At 37.5% G+C, this 17,533-nt stretch overlaps 1 protein-coding gene across 4 annotated transcripts in view; it reads right to left on the bottom strand.

Annotated features, from left to right (window-relative positions):
* Positions 1-17,533, bottom strand: part of MAD1L1 (mitotic arrest deficient 1 like 1) — an 860,690-nt gene that overhangs the window by 330,351 nt on the left and 512,806 nt on the right. For all 4 annotated transcript variants that reach the window (XM_020975224.2, XM_020975225.2, XM_020975228.2 and 1 more), the window contains one exon: positions 6,394-6,484. In XM_020975224.2, the coding sequence (XP_020830883.1) occupies positions 6,394-6,484 (91 nt within the window). The remainder of the gene's footprint in view (positions 1-6,393; positions 6,485-17,533) is intronic.

Raw genomic sequence — 17,533 nt, forward strand, 5'->3', positions numbered from 1 at the left:
CAGCAAAACTGATCAACACATTGAAAAAACTTCAAAATATTCCAAAGTTGTAGACCTCCCACCTCTGCAAAGGAGGTGTGTGGGGGGGATGCTTTCTTATATCTCTTTCAGGGGTCAGATACATTGCCTTTTGTAATGTATTTCACATTATAACTTAAGTACTAGCAAACTATTCTGAAAGTTTAGAAGTGTCATGTTGTATCTAGATAAGTGAGGAAGAAATAAAGACAATTTACTGCTCACTTGAAGAACCTAATGCATTTAAACCTCACTGTTTTTGAAAGTGACAAATAAGCCATAGAACAAAATCTTACACCATATACCAAAATAAAGTAAAAAATGGGTTCATGATTTAGATATAAAGGCTGATACTATAAGCAAACTGGGAGAGCAAGGAATAGTTTACCTGTCAGATTTATGGAGAACAGAAGAATTCATGACCAAATGGGAAATAGAGAACATTATGAAATGCAAAATGGATAATTTCGATTACATTAAATTGAAAAGTTTTTACACAAACAAAGCCAATGCAACCAAGATTAGGAGGGAAACAGAAAACTGAGAAAGAATGTTTACAACCAGTGTTTCTGATAAGAGCCTCATTTCTAAAATATACAGAGAACAAAGTCAAATTTATGAGACTACAAGCCATTCCCCAGTTGATAAATGGTCAAAGAATATGAACAGACAGTTCTCACATTAAGAAATTAAAGCCATCTATAGTCATATGAAAAAATGCTCTAAATCACTTTTGATTAGAGAAATGCAAATCAAAACAACTCTGAGTTACTACATCACACCTATCAGATTGGCCAACATAACAATACAGGAAAATGATAAATGTTGGAGAAGATGTGGGACAATTGGAACACTAATGCATTGTGAGTGGAGTTGTGAAATGATCCAACCATTTTGGAGAGCAATTTGGAACTATGCCCAAAGGGCTACAAAAATGTGCATACCTTTTGACCCAGCAATAGCACTTCTAGGGCTGTCTCCCAAAGAGATCATACAAATGGGGAAAGGACCCACATGTACAAAAATATTTATAGCAGATCTTTTCATGGTGGCAAAGAATTGGAAATTGAGGGGATGCCCATCCACTGGGGAATGGCTGAACACATTGTAGTATATGAATGTAATGGAATACTATTGTGCTATAAGAAACAGTGAGCAGGCAGACTTCAGAAAAACCTCGAAAGACTTGTATGGACTGATGCTGAATGAAGTGAGCAGAACCAGGAGGACTTTGTACACAGTTAACAGCTACACTGTGTGATGACTAACTTTGACAGACTTAGCCCTTCTCAGCAATGCAAGGATTTAAGACATCTCCAAAGGTCTCATGATGGAAAATGCTATCCACATCCAAAGAAAGAATATGGAGTTTTGAATGCAGATTGAAGCATACTACTTGCTATTTTTTTTCTTCTGTATTATTTTGTTTCCTCTTTCTTGTGGTTCCTCCTATTGATTCCAATTCTTCCTTACAACATGACTGACGTGAAAATGTTTAATAGGAGTGTATATGTATAGCCTATATCAGATTGTGCGCTGTCTTGGAGGGGGAGGGAGAGGGAGAAAAACTTAAAACTCAAAAGCTTATGGAAGTGATTGTTGATAAATCAAAATAAATTAATAAAAAATTTTTTAAAAAAGAAAAATAATGCCTTATCATTAAAAAGCAGTATTGCATATTAGAGAGAGGGGTAGCCTTGGAATCAGGAGGACATATGCCCAAATTCTGTCTCTAACACATAATACTTGGGTTAGCATCTCTAATTTGGGGATGAGTTGCCGATCTGCACTGGTAGATGGAGTTTCCACATGGAACCAACCATCCAATGAAATCGCAGGTCTGATTCTATCCCCATTCAAGGAGCGGGAAAAAGACATGTTGATATGTCCCTTTATCAACCAACTTTAAAATGGCAAGCTAGCTAGTCTCTAACAATTTTTAGCAAATTAAAAGTGGTAATATATTTGTTACCTCAAACTGCTTTACAAGGATGCTAATTTTAAATTTCAATTAGTTAGATTTTTTTTTCCATTAAAATGGAGTCCCATGACAAGAAAAGTTCATTCAAAAAATGTTTCTTCCTTTGCTTTTGTTTCAAATGAACAGAGTTCTGTGGGATCTTAATGGAAAACCCTGCCATGTTGAAAGCACCCTATATAGATAAGATATATGAAACTCCAGAAGTGAAAATTTTTCACTAGAATTCATCTGTGCTATGGCAAGTGCAAGCATGGGACTGGATCAGAAAGAATTCCACATTTTCAAAATGGAAGATAGTTTGAGAATCATATTATTCATTATTTATTACACAGGTGGGAATATCTGTACCCTTGAATACAAGTTCCTAAGGTGTCTCCAGCACGTATGCCAGGGAAGGGGTGACTGGATAATTATCTTAAGAGGTATGATCCTGTGTTATGAACTCATGACAGACCACTCTATGATACACTGCAGGCCTGGCACATGAGTAGTTCAGTATCATGTCTAGGCATACAAGGACTCCTGGAATACCTCTTTTAAGGTATGCCCTCATTCCTCATGTTCCATACAGAAAAAAGACACCATGGCTATATACATGACTCTGATGATAGCCAAGTGAATATACAGGTGCTAGGACAGCCTCTCTCTTTTCCCATAAGAACAATGTAGATGGAAGCACTGGGTTACAGAACGACAGGAATAGAAAAGACATAGAAGGTCATCTAATCCAAGTCACAGCCACATAGGAGCTAGCTCTTACCATGGTGAAGCTCAGCATAGTCTCTCTCTTTTTTGAGAATGCCTAATTATTTAATATTTGAAACATTTTTTATTTTGAACTTAAATAAACATGAATATTTTGACATTCAAAAAAGAACAGGAAAAAGCTGCATATGAAAACATGAATCTCTATTATAGCTTTTTTAACATGTATATTAAATTTCACATGACAGTAGGAATATAGTCCTGCTTCTCTGATTCTTTTGGAACTTCCTTCTGCTCTCTTCTGTGTATTTTTTAATGTTTCATTGATATTCTTTTCTCTCTCTCTTTCTCCCTCTCTTTCTTTCTTTCTTTTTTTGAAGCACTATGATTACAAACTCACTTTCCCCACATACTACTCCCCCACAAAATAAAACTCCTCCCTTGTAAAATAAAATAAAAATGAAAAAGTACAATTTGTAATAAAACAAATTTATATGGGAGGGCACTCTGGCTGGAGGCATTCTATAAACACCCTCCCCCTTTTCTCTTCCTGGGTTTCCTGCTTATATGCATGCTTTTTTCGTTTCCTTTTTTCTTTTTTCTTTTCTGTGCCACAGGACTTTCAATAGTGTCCAAAGGCACAATTTAGTCCTGATCATAACAGCAGAGAAAAATAAGGTTGCTGATCCCTGCTCTATGATTGCTTATGGGAATGATGTACCTCTTTCTCAATTAACTGATGGGAGCTGATATTCAGAGAGCCTCAAATACGAAGTGAGAGAAGCAGGAACAGAATTCAGGTTCTCTAGCTCCAAATCCAGATTTCCTCTGTGTCTAACACAGTTCTATAAACAGGTACATGTTTAATAAATTAAAATTTTTTTCCAATTTTGGACTTCTATTTAATTAAACCTCCTCAACTGAAGTGGATCAACAAATGACCTACAATTTGTATTCTAAGGGGGTTAGAGAAACAAGGCCAGTGTGTACAGAGGTAGGACTCAAACCCAGGTCTTTCTGACGACCTCCCCATGTTTTCTCTCTAACAAATATTATTGATATTAAAATAAAACTGTTTATAAAAGAAGCTTGTTTTCATGTAGCACTTCACATTTATAAGGTGCTTTCATAACCATGATTTTGTTTGATCCCCAGAACAAGTCCATAACACAGGTAGTAACATTTATTTATAGATGATGATGATAATGATAATGAACACTTATATGGTACTTGGTTATTCACAAAACAGACAATATATCTTATTTTACTGACCCTAATAACTTTTTAAGGAAGAAAATTCAAGTCTTACCACATCCATTTTACAGATAAAGAAACTAAAGTTTATGTGGATTAAATGATTTGTCAAAGGTCTCAACAGCAGTCACTGGTAGCAGAAGGTCCTGAGCCTGGGTATTATTTGACCTCTAGTAAAGTCCACTTCACAATCCTATGCTGTGTGTCTAATACACGATCTCTACAGCTGTGCTGATTTATACTTTTTACATAAATACAGTTTAATGCATGCGGTGGACCTGACTACAACTCAACAAGCACTCATTAAATATCTACTATGGTCATGGTACTGGAAATACAAAGACGAAAACAAAATGTCTCCCGTTAAATAACTCACATTCTCCCGAGGACAGAAAGGAGGGTTGGCATGTACGACACAAACACAAAAGAGTACAATACATGGCAGGGTTTGATGCGGGCAAAGGTTATAACCATGCAAAGCACTCCAGGATTATCTGGAAGGGAAAATTTACTTATCTAGGGATGTGTCTTCAATAACTTGTGCATTTGATGGTATGTGCGTGTGTATACCCTAGCTTCCCACATTAGAGTATAAGCACCATGAAGCAATAATGTCTGTATTTTATATACTCTGGATAAGGCCCAGGTTACTGAATCACAGGACTGAGAAGTGGAAAGGAATCTAGTCCAACTACTTCATTAGACAAATGAGGAAACTAAGGCCTAGAGAAGGGAGGTGATTTGTTCAAGGCCACACAAATAATAAGCAGCAGAGGAAGTATTCGAATTCAGGTCCTCTGATTCCAATTCAGTTTTTTTTACCACCCTATCATACTAAATCCCCAAATCTAGAATGCTGCATACTGTGGGTGTTCAAAGGTTGATTACTATCATCAAGGACTCTGTCCTTGTCACTAGCAACATCAGTGCACTTTGATAATTATTCAAACTATGATTTTTCTGGTCACATCTTTAGCTGCAATTAAATACTGATTTGGAAACATGCCATAAGCTATATTAAGTAGTGATCTCTCCAAATGAACTAAATATGAACTAAGAATCCCATCTAGAAGTTTGACCCTATATTAAGGTTTTAATAGTTTATAATTGAACATAGGAACTCATTCTACTCTTATGCAGGAATGCTAAATTCTGAAGTTTGAATACTGTTTCTCATGTCAATTGACTTGGTTTACAGGGAATATTAAACATTTTACAACATTGGGACTATTCAGACCATAACAAAGGCATTCCCAACGCCAAAGAAATGATAACTTATCCTTCATAGAAATTACAAGTGAATACTAAAACAAGAAGAGAAGACTCTTTAGAGAGTCTCGGCACAGAAAGACCTCAGCAACATGACATGTCTTCCATCTTGTACATGGGGAATATATTTAATAGTGCCTATACCCATGGAAGGTCTTGGAAAAGTGGTAATTAGAACTGAATGCTATGTGGGCATGGTGTTCCTTTTAGCATCCCTCTAGGAAAGATGCAGAAGCTTTCACACAATTATTTCAGTTGGGATTTGGTTATGGTCCCCCAGATGAGTATTACGTAGTTACCATTTGGAAAAGGCATGTACTAGAGGCCAGCAAATCTACTCGCCAAGCCTCAAGCTTCTGATGACTGCAGCCCAATTAAAGGAGAGCTGGATGACAGGCCCTTGTGCTAAACATGGCTCAGCTGACGCGTTCAGCAGCTCTCGGCCTCCTGCTTTATCAAAGTTGTCACTTTTCCCATCTCTAAGAATTGGTAATAAAAAAGAGATTTGATTTGCCTCTAATAGGTGTCAAGATAAAAATCAATGGCCTGTCTGAAATCTGGGTAATTTCAAACCTGCAGGTTTTCTGCCATGAAGTAATTCATGCAAAAGGGAAAATGAAAAAGAAAGAAAAATGAAAACAATGCAAATAGCTAGTGAGTCTGAGTTCTCCATTTTGAACAGTGCCAACAGAAGGAATGTTTGATGAAAAACAAACCAAAGACCACACAGAAAACATCACCTAATTAATTTCTACCCAGAGTTTTCAGTTGTAAAAGGAGCTTCCAGGCATACAGTGTCACTGGCCATAGAGCATCCTCTTTGGCTACTAGCAGGAGGGAGATGAGAAAGAAAAATTCATTAAATGAAGGGAGAGAAAATTGTTGCATCCACAATGCAAGTTTGTTTTAGAAATGGAGAAACATTTTCCTGCCTGGCTCTCACTCAGGAGAAGTACTGGCAAATTACCCCCCTTACATAATTTAAACCACTGGTCAGATGACACACCAAACTATAATAGGAGTTAGGTATCTGAAGAAAGGCCTCAGTTGCACGGTTCCTGGGATGGGAAATAAGCCTAGATGAGAGAAAGAAGCAATGAGCATGGAAGAGTGCTAACCCAGCAAGGTCAAATTTCAAGCCTGAATAGTACTGTGAGGCCTCTCACCTGGAGAGTCAATTTCTCAAGCTGCATCTCAAGATTTTTCTTATCATCTTCTAACTGACTTCGTTCCATCACCAGCTCCTCAACCTTTAATCTGTGGGTGAAATGATAGTAGACATAAGATTACACAAGTAAAATACTGGGAAAGTTCAAATGAATGAATGCATTAAAAAGTATTTATTAAACACTTTTTATGTGTCAAATACTATGCTAAGCAGCAGGAATACTAACAGAAAAAGTAAAACAACTTCTGCTCTCTGGGAGCTTATGCTCTAATTACACACACACACACACACACACACACACACACCCCAATCAGGATGCAACATGCCCAATCGTTCCACAGAAGGCCAAAAGGACTGACTCTGGGATTTAAAGACAAAGAATAATTAAGTGAATAATTAACCACTGGATTCATAACATTTTATGTGTAAAAGATCAGGAGTGAGGGATGGCATTGGAAAGAAGACTGGGGGTATCTTAGTTGACTAGAATCATAAAATGAATTGTTTAATAGTGAGAAGAATCTTAGAAATACAATGTCAAGATTACAGGAAATAATACTTCCATGAAATTGCATTTTTTGAAACTCTATGCTAGGAGAAGAAAACGTTTGGTGTATCTAGGAGAGAGAAATTGGACAGCAAAGGGCTAGGAAACCATCTCTACAAAGATCTGCTTATACTTAAAATGTATGGATTAAGGAAAGACATTAAAATACTTTTCAATCACATGCAAGTTTATCATAGAGCAGAGCAGGTAGGTTTGCTTGGCAGCCCTCTAAATATCAATTAGAATGAGTAGGCTTAAGTATAGCTTTCATTTTCCCAACACATTTATTTTCAAACATACTACTTCTGAACACAAACGCAGCAACCCATGCCTTGTAACAAAGATTAAAAAATGATTAAAAAAGCAGCTCCACAAAACTAGCCAACACATCCACCGTGTCCAACATTATACACAATATTGCACACTAATTAACTCCTCATTTTTGTAATGGAGGGAGACAATCTCATTTTCTCAAGTCTTCTTAGGGGCTAAGCACAGTTATTTAAAATCATTTTAAAAATTCAATTCTTTATTCTTTCCATTTATATTGTTATAGATACTGTGTACACTGTGGTCCTGGATACGCTTTGGTTCACTTCACCTCCATTCACATAAGCCTTCCTACAGTCCTCCAAATTCTTATATACTTGATACTGATTAGGATACAATAATACTACATTACATTTGTGGACAACAATTCGTTTAGCTATCCCCCAAACAATTAGGCTCTATTTTCCCCCTACTTCTTTGATACTACAAAAAACATGCTGCAGTGAATATTCTGATGTGTACGGGACTTATCATTCCATTTTTGATTTCCTTGGGTTATATGTCTAGTAGCAGAATCTCTCTTAATTCTAATCTGTTTTCCAGATAGGTTGGTTTAATTTACAAATCTCAGTGTATCAGTGTGCCTATCTTTGCACAAATCCTTCAATACTAAGTATTCTAGTTTCTGGTCGTCGTTGCCAGTGTGCTGGGTATGAGGTAACACTTTAGAGTTGCTTTGATCTGCATGTCTCTTATTAGTGTCCACACTTTTGGAAATTGCTGTTAATATTAATTCTTTTGAAAACTATTCTGGTCAAATCCTTTGACCATATTAACTGAAGAATGCCTGTTCATGTTGCATATTTGTGTAATTTATGTATCTTGAACATTTATTTATATGTCTGTTATCAAAGATATTTGATGAAGAAGTTCTCCCCCTAGCATGAATGTCCCTAGCAATGTTCATAGAAAAGCATTTCAATTTCATGTAATCAAAATTATCTATTTTATGAAGCAGCTAGGTGACATACTGGATAGAGCGCAGAGAGTAATGTAATCATGTTTCCTGGAGTCAGAAAGACCCAAACTCAAATACGACCTCACACACATAACAACTAGCTGTAATGACTCCAGAAAAGTTACTTAAACTCTGTCTGCCTCAGTTTCCTCATGTGAAAAATGGAGATAAATAATAACATCTACCTCCCAAGGTTTTTATAAATATAAAATGAGATAATTTTTATAAAATACTTTACAAACTTTAAAGCACAATGTAAATATTATTATTATTGTTGCTCTTGTTGTTAGTATTTTATAATCACATCTATGTCTGAGTTGATTAAGAAATCTCTCCCCTAGGCATAGGTGTAAAAAGTAACTGATCTCATTCTCATTTATTTTTTTTAAATAACATGACTTTTTATGTTTAAGTTACATATCTAATTTAAACTTATTTTGGTATTCAGTGTAAAATAGTATCTTAAATCTAATTCTACCAAAGTGATTTCCAGGAGGGGTGTGTGTGTGTGTGTGTGTGTGTGTGTGTGTTTAAAATTATGAACTTTATTAATATATAATTCATTTGTTTTTAAGTTTTTATGCCTTAATGCATGATCATTTCTTGTGAAGGTATTTATACACAACTGAGAAAATGTATATTCCTTTTGATTTCCACTCAGTATTCTTCAGAAGTCTATCATATGAAGAAATTAAAGCCATCTATAGTCATATGAAAAAATGCTCTAAATCATTACTGTTTAGAGAAAAGCAAATCAAAACAGCTCTGAGATACCACATCACATCTATCAGATTGGCAAACAGGAAAATGATAAATGTTGGAGAAGATGTAGGAAAATTGGAACACTAATACATTGTTGGTGGAGTTCTCAAATGATCCAACCATTTTGGAAAACAATTTGGAACTATGCCCAAAGGGCTACAAAAATGTGCATACCCTTTGACCTAGCAATAGTACTTCTAGGGCTATATCCCAAAGAGATCAAACAAATGGGAAAAGGACCCACATGCACAAAAATATTCATAGCAGCTCTTTTTGTGGTGGCAGAGAATGCGAAATTGAGAGGATGCCCATCCATTGGGGAATGGCTGAGCAAGCTGTGGTATATGAATGTAATGGAATACTATCGTGCTATAACAAATGATGAACAGGCTGACTTCAGAAAAACCTGGAAAGACTTATGTGGTCTGAGGCTGAGTGAAAGTGAACAGAACCAAGAGGACTTTGTACACAATAACAGCCACGTTATACGATGACTAATATTGTTAAACTGAACCCTTCTCAGCATTACAAGGATCTAAGACATCTCCAGAGGCCTTGGGACAGAAAATGCTGTCTATATCCAAAGAAAGAACTATGGAAGTCGAATCTCTATCACTTATTTTTACCTTCTGTTGAGTTTTGTTTCATCTTTCTGATGGTTCCTCCTATTGGTTTTAATTTCTACTTACAACTTCACTAATGTGAAAATATATTTAACAGGAATGTAAATGTAAAGCCTATATCAGATTGTGTGCCGCCTTGGGGAGGGTGGGTGGGAGGAAGGGGGAGAAAAATTTTCAACTCAAAAGCATAATTTCTTTGTTGTTTATTTTATGGTTAGATTAATCTAGGTCTAACGGGTAAATTGAGGTCCACTACTAGTATAGTTTTTATTTCCTCTTGCAACTCTTGAGTTTTCCTTCAAGATTTTGGATGCTAGGGGCAGCTAGGTGGTGCAGTGGATAGAGCACCAGCCCTGAAGTCAGGAGGACCTGAGTTCAAATCTGGCCTCAGACCAAACACTTGACACTTACTAGCTGTATGACCCTGGGCAAGTCACTTAACCCCAATTGCCTAAAAAAAAAATAATTAAAAAAAAGATTTTGGATGCTAAACCATTTGTTGTATATATGTTCAATATTGATATTAATTCATGGTAACTTTTAGCAAAATGTAGTTTCCCTAATTACCTCTTTTAATCTGGTCTATTTTTGCTTTTACTTTGTCTGAAATCATGATTGCAATCTGTCTTTTTTTTTCCTTCAGTTGAAGCATAATAGATTTTGCTCCACTTCCTTATATTAACAATACATATGTCTTTCTGATTCAAGTGTTTCTTGTAAACAACACATTGTTGAATCCTAGTTTCTAATCTATTATGTTAACCTTTTCCGTTTTATCAGTGAATTTATTCCATTCGCATTCACAGTTATGACTGCTGGGGCAGCTCGGTGGTATAGTAGATAGAGCACCAGCCCTGGAGTCAGGAGGACCTTAGTTCAAATCTGGCCTCAAACACATAACACTCACCAGCTGTGTGACTCTGGCCAAGTCACTCAACCCCAACTGCCTCACCAAAACAACAACAACAACAACAACTAAAACAAACAAAACCCCCCACAGTTATGACTGCTAACTGTGTATTTCCTCTCATCCTCATCTCTTAGATTTATCGTTCTCTTCTTTATGCTGTCCCTTCCTCAGAGTGTTTTGCTTCAAACTACCAACCCCCTTCGGTAAGATGAATTTTTGTACCCAATTGTGTTTCTATGTATATTTTACCATCCTTGATCCAGTACAGATGACAGTATGGTTCAAGCTCTGTCCCCCTGGTTTCCCCTCCATTGTATAAACTCTTCCTTGCACGCCTCATTTATGTGAGATAGTTTCTCCATTCTTTCTCTCTCATCCCCTTTCCCCCAGTATATCCCTTTATCTCACTCTTTCATTCCATCCCAATATAGTAGAATCGCACTCATGCCCTCTAAAAAGACTCTTTCCAGTGTTCTAGTGATGATAAAGTTCTTAGAGGTTACATGAATCATCTTACCATGTGAAATGTAAACAGTTTAACCTTCTTAAGTCCCTTACTATTTACTTCTCATATTTACTTTTTTTTTTTTGCTTCTCTTGAGTTTTGTGTTTGAATGTCAAATTTTCTATTCAGCTCTGTCTTTTCATCAGGAATGCTTAAAGGCATCTATACCATTAAATATCCATTTTTCTCCCTGCAGAATTATACTCAATTTTGCTGGGTAGAATATTCTTGATTATAATTCTAGCTCCTTTGCCCTCCTGAATACATTATTCTAAGCCCTCCACTTCTTTAAAGTGGTAGCTCCTAAATCTTGTGTGATCATGACTGTGGCTCCATGGTATTTGAATTATGTCTTTCTGACTGCTAGCAGTATTTTTTCCTTGACCAGGGAGCTCTGGATTTTGGCAATAATATTCTTAAGAATTTTCATTTGGGGATTTCTTTCAGAAGGTGATAGTGGATTCTTTCAATTTCCACGTGCCCTATGGGTCCAAGATATCAAGGCAGTTTTCCTTTTTCATTTCTTGAAATATAATGTCTAGGCCTTTAAAAAAAAATTATGGATTTCGAGTAATCCACTAATTTTTAAATTATCTCCTCATTTCACCTTGTATTAGTTCATACAAGGCTTCCTAATTTCCTCCAAACTCCTCATGTTCTTCACTTCTTTATTCCAAAGGCAAAATATTTTTTGAAGTTTTCCTTCCTTCTTTCTGACCAATTATCACTTCACTTGGGTGTAGGCGGGTGCATGTCATGTATGTATGAAAATCTTATGTCTATAGCTTGGTTTCAAATTATTAAATATAATAAATTTTGTTTTAAGTTATTTTGACTGTAAATAAATCCCGAGGTTCTTGAACACTGGAGGTGTCACAAATTAAAATTATCTTAAAAGTTATTTCATATGTTATGTAAGCTCTTTAATGGGGATGGAAGGAGCTGGAGAGCAAAAGGAAATCTAACTGTACATTAGAAATAGTTTTAGGGGAAAAAAAGGGATAAATGGGGGAGAATGAATTTTGAAAAGCTCTGTTCAAGTGCCTAAGATTCAAAGTGCTTCCAGGAGGAATAGCCACAGGAAATCTTAAGCTACATGAGGAAAAGGTTAATATAAACATGAACATAAAGACCTAAAATAGGCAAAAACAATGGATTCCTCAATGTCCACCATTTAAGTGACTCTCGTCAATAAAGCTGAGAGGAATCATTTTGGGGTGGGGGAGGAATCCGGGAAAGAAAGAGTTAGGAATGGGGCACCATGATAGCTGGTTTGGATATTGTAAAAAAGTTCCTATGGTTTTTCCCACTCTGCTGGCGACAATGCACATGAAAGGCAAAATGTGTTGGGGCATTTGATTAATCACCACTTCAGGATTAACTGGCATCTCAAGAATACAGCTGTCTGTGCCTCTTGCTTGGCCTGGCTTCCTCCTGGGATACATTTTGCACAAAGCCCTAAAAGTCCGCTGTCCTTAAATAGGAATTGGATAGCAGGCCAACACCAATTATAACCAGCTACGGCACATTCCAATTACCTGTGAGGTCATCATGAAGATATAATTGGGGAGATACTTGTGTCTTGGCTACTGGAATTAATAGTGCTTTCAACCTAGTAAAAGTTCAGATAGAACCCAATCTCACTTGTGCTAGTTGATAAGAACAAACCTTGGCCTATCTTTTTATTTAGCCACACGGAAAGATCTGAAAAGATTAGCAATGTGTTTGTAAAGAGATGTCAACAGCGTGGCTGCAAACTCTTCCATCAAATTTGAAATGCCTAGTACTCCCTGGGCAACTTCCTTGGGCCAACATCCCTTGGGTTTATATCCTCAACAAGAAAGCAAAACCTTGACAGCTTCAGCTCCTGGTGAGCCAAAACGTTTGATGCTTGGCTCACTTATGGCAGCTTCACATTGCTCTGCACAGTACCTGAGGCCTTTGGCCCAACCCACGAGGGGCTGAAAACAGAATACTGGTCTTGGCATTTTTAAGGTTTACAGATTTTAAAAAACAAAACAAAAACAACTTGATATCTTTGCTTTGCCAAGCCTGATGTTTCATCTCTACTATGACAGGAAAAGGACAAGAATGTGTTTCCTGAATAGAACTGGTTTGTTTCAGTCTCTGATGCATGATGCTTACAGATGCCTAGAAAAACTTTTAGGGATCTTCTCTGAAAGATGTCTCAAACTTTGCTGCTTATTTATTTTGGTTAAGAGAGGCTTGGTTTACGTAATTTTGCTTAAAAAACAAAATAAAACAGAACCAAGAAGACATCATTGGAAAGAATATGACCTAAGTGATAATCCTGGCTGTATTACTAACTAGAAGGAATAGTAAATGATAATTAGATGAGTTACAACCTCTCTGGAACCTAGTTTCCTAATCACCAAGGAAGATGGGCGAGATGAAGGAATTCTCCCCCAGAATGCACAGAGATAGAAACAATGAGATTTATTTATCTCATTGACAGATTCATTGGACAGCAGCTTGGATCTTTATCTTCTCTGGGGACAAGAAAAGACAAACAGGTAGGACGGATTTAGGTAAGATACTGGCAAATGCTCCATGAAATTTAACTTCCAAAAGAAGTAAGTAAGAGAAAGGATGGGATTTCAATATATACACACTTATGAGGTAAGAAGGGGGAAAGAAAGGGTGAAACAGGGAGAGAAGAGCAAGACAAAAAAGAAGAGAGGAAGAAAAAGGAGGGGAGGGGAGAGAGAATTAACACTCGCGGATGACTGGAGTATATGAGGTCTTGACTAGGTCTTGGGAAAAGAGCCTAGATCATTTTTCAAGGTCCTTTTTAAATTCACTATTGTTTGAATCTTATAAATTCTAGTCCAGCAACAGTAGGCTATATGTGATTTATCATGCAATCTATTTTTTTTGAGTACCTATTACATACAAGGTACTTTAATACGAAACTTCTCCTCACCCCCATTCACCCTTGCCAACATGCTGCTGCTCCCACTGGCCACATTCTCATCCAAATGACAGCCAAGGCTATGACAGAGAAGTCATGTGACTATTCTGGTGCCAAGCTACTGATAAACTATGTTTTTTCACCATTCTTCTGCTCGAGCAGTATGGCGTAGTGTAAGCCTTGGCGTGACCTTTGTCACCCAAAGGTCTAGTTTCCAATCCTGACTCCAACACATATAAGCTACGTGGTCTTGAGACTATGAACTTCAGTTTCTTCATCTATAAAATGGGGACAGCAATACTTTCACTTCCTATATAATAGGGTATTTGTGAGGCACAAATGAGATTTTGTAAGTCAAATGCTTGGTAAACAATAAAGCACTGTATAAATGTCAGCTATTATTACTGCTGCTATAATTCTGTCTAGTCTTGAATTATTCCTTTCACTTTGATGATACCAATGTTCTCACTCACCTTTCTACCTTCTACCACCAGACACACAAACTAGTTCCAAAAAAGCTGAAAAGAAGTAACAGTGGGGAGCAAAGAGAATCACCAAGGCCAGGTTTTGTTGGTCAACAAAGTGCTGTCCATGAAGAAATAAACTTCTGGCCCATTAGAGGGAGGCAGATCTCTCCTACTCCTCATCTTCAGCTGGTCACTCCTTTTTGATCTTTGCTAAATGTGATGGGGATTATGACATGACGTTGGAGAAAGAAGACTGGGTTAATGAGGGTCGTAACGAAAGGGAATGCATGTGCATAAGCCTTATGTGCATAAGCCAAAATACCACTACTGTTGAGGCAAGGTAAGATGGTTTTGAAATGTGATAAATCCACTTTTTAGACAAAGGACTGAAAACTCACAAATTTTGGTAATATCCCTGAAAACACTATCCCTGAGTATTTTCTAATTAGCCAGAAGTTAAAATGACCCAGAGAAAGGGAAGTCCTAGGGAGCAGGTTTAGTATACAAAGGTCCTCTACTTCCTTTCATATTTCTCAAATACGCTCACCTGAACCACCTCAATTTGTGCTTCCTGGTTGGAAACTTGTCTTCTATACTTGGGCCGCCTATTATCACATGTTGGCAGAGGTGCAGATGTTCCATACAGGTGTGGCATCTGCAAGGCATGTTGGGCCTCTAAAGCATCTTTATCTCCCCTAGCAAGCACAAAACCCTGTTGTCTCCATCCCCCTACCCACTCCCCCCAATCTGGAATAAAGATTGCACTGTGTGGGAACTCCTCAATGGGAATGGAAAAAGGCTTCCCAGAAGGATCCAGATGGCAGTGTAACTGTTCTGAGCTGAGCAGGGAGATTTCCAACAAGTGTGACTAATAGGCATTGGCAAGGACATGAATTTCTTTTGAATTACTGTAACTCTAGCCATTTGCTAAAGCCACAGACAACATTGAGGATTTACTAGAGTTGCTACTTGACAGGAGAAATGAAAGAGTTCAGATTTGTTCCAGTTGAGAAGGTACTTCAGTTGTTGCCACTTAAGTCTTCAGGAAAGTTTTTTGCCTTTGAAAATTTACTTATTTGTTATAAAGGAACACTTTGACATTATCATTATAGTTTAAAAAAAAAAGTCTCTACCTCTGGGAGGTAGCACCAGTCAAAACACTATGAATGAACAGAGCAAAAGAGACTGATCAGATAAAGGGGGTGTGGGGAATAATAGGGTGAATGTAGGTGGGTGGGTCTCTTTTCTCTGTCTCTTTTTGTCTCACTCAGAATATGAATTCTGATTGGGGGGAGTTAAAATGGATGGCCTTGATTTTTGTAGTGGTGAGCATTTGCTTGTCTACTGGAATGTTTTCAGAAATGAGCTTGAAAAAACAGGAACATAAGGTCAAAAGGTAAAAAAAAAACAGAACAATAGTAAAAAAAAAAGTTCTAAAGAGGCTTCCTAAAACATCTGATCCTTAATAGCAGATCTATACTCAACTAGAGGATGAGGGCCAGAGGATATCTTGTACCACCTAACACATCTGGGACAGTCTCATCCTTCTGAGATGTGAGCTAACTGGAGGGGTTAGATGGAAATGTATCCTTCCTGGCTCTAATACAAACTGTGATATGAGAAGTCACAGCAAATGCAATTGGAATGCTCTAGAACTAGGGGACTCACCATTTAGAAATGCATAAGGTAAAGAAGATCAAAGGAAATTTGCGTGAGAAACCCATAGTTAAGGTGATTCTACAATCCTATTCTGACAAGATAAAATACTGATGGGGAAAGGATGATGCATTTTTTTTTCCTGGGGATCGATTGGAAGCTAGTAAACCATTAACAACTTACTTGGGCAAGAGAAAGCCAATTAATAAAACACCTTTAAACATTCAAATTCAAGGATGTGGATGGAATTCTGAAGAATTCTCTCATCCCCTTATTTACTAGCACCAATTTTCCAAGACAAGAAAACATTTCTAACAGTAGGTTGGGAAAAATCGGCAGGTGAGTCACATAACTCTAACTTATTATGTAAAACAGAGCCTATTAACCACATAAAGCCATTATGTCATTGTTGTTTTCTTTGAAGAATTCTATATAGAAGTCTTTCTTAGTTATTTGGGAGTTCAAATGTACTTTCCATACCAAAAGTATCTGATCTGGTCTAACAATCATCCTTGCTCCTCAGCTTCAAGATGCTGCCCAAAGTGGTGGTCAGCACAGACTATTACAGTCAGGTCAGAAGAAGTGATACAAGACACTCTCAAGGTCTCTCTGAAGAAATATGGAATTGATTATGAGGCTTAGGAGACGATGGCACAGGACCACCCAACATGGCATGCCTTGCATCAAAGAAGGCACTGTGCTCTACATGCAAAGCAGAATCGCAGTAGCTCAAAAGAAATGAGAAATGCAAATTTAGAGACATCTCCACTCCAAATATTCATGTAGACTATTTGTGCCCAACCTGTGGTAGAGCCTTCAGAGCTTGTACTGACTGATTAGCCATAGTCAGACACACCGTACCTTGACCCTGACACAGCGATGTCACTTTGGTCCTCTTCCAACACAAAGAACAACCATCAACCAACTATAGTCAGTCAGTCACAGACCGAGTGCCAGGCACTGTGTGAATGGTGGGAGATACAAAGAAAGACAAAAGATCGCTCCTGATCTTGAGAAGTTCATGGCCCAATGGGGAGGACAACATGCCAATAACATCTATACAACAGACGGAAGGCACTAACATTAAAGAAGATCAAGAAAGGCTTATTGTAGGAGATGGAATTTTGGCTGGGACCTGAAAGAAGTCAGGAGGCAGAAATGAGTAGAAAGAGTATTCTAGGCATGAGGAACAACCTAGTGAAAATGCCCAGAGACTGGAGATACCATGCACTGCTCAAGGAACAGCAAGGAGGCCAGTGTCAATGTTCTGAAGAGTATATTGAGGTGTCAAAGGCAGGGAGGGTAAGGTGTAAAGGCTAGAAAAGAAGGAGGCCAAGTTGTGAACAGCTTTGAATGTTATATTAGATCCTGGAGGTAACAGGGAGCCACTGGTGGTGCACTGTTAGACGTGCTTTAGGAAGATCACTTTGACAGCTGAGTGGAGGATA

The sequence above is a fragment of the Phascolarctos cinereus genome, unplaced genomic scaffold (assembly GCF_003287225.1).
Source record: "Phascolarctos cinereus isolate Bilbo 61053 unplaced genomic scaffold, phaCin_HiC Scaffold_4;HRSCAF=312, whole genome shotgun sequence".
NCBI lineage: Eukaryota > Metazoa > Chordata > Mammalia > Diprotodontia > Phascolarctidae > Phascolarctos > Phascolarctos cinereus.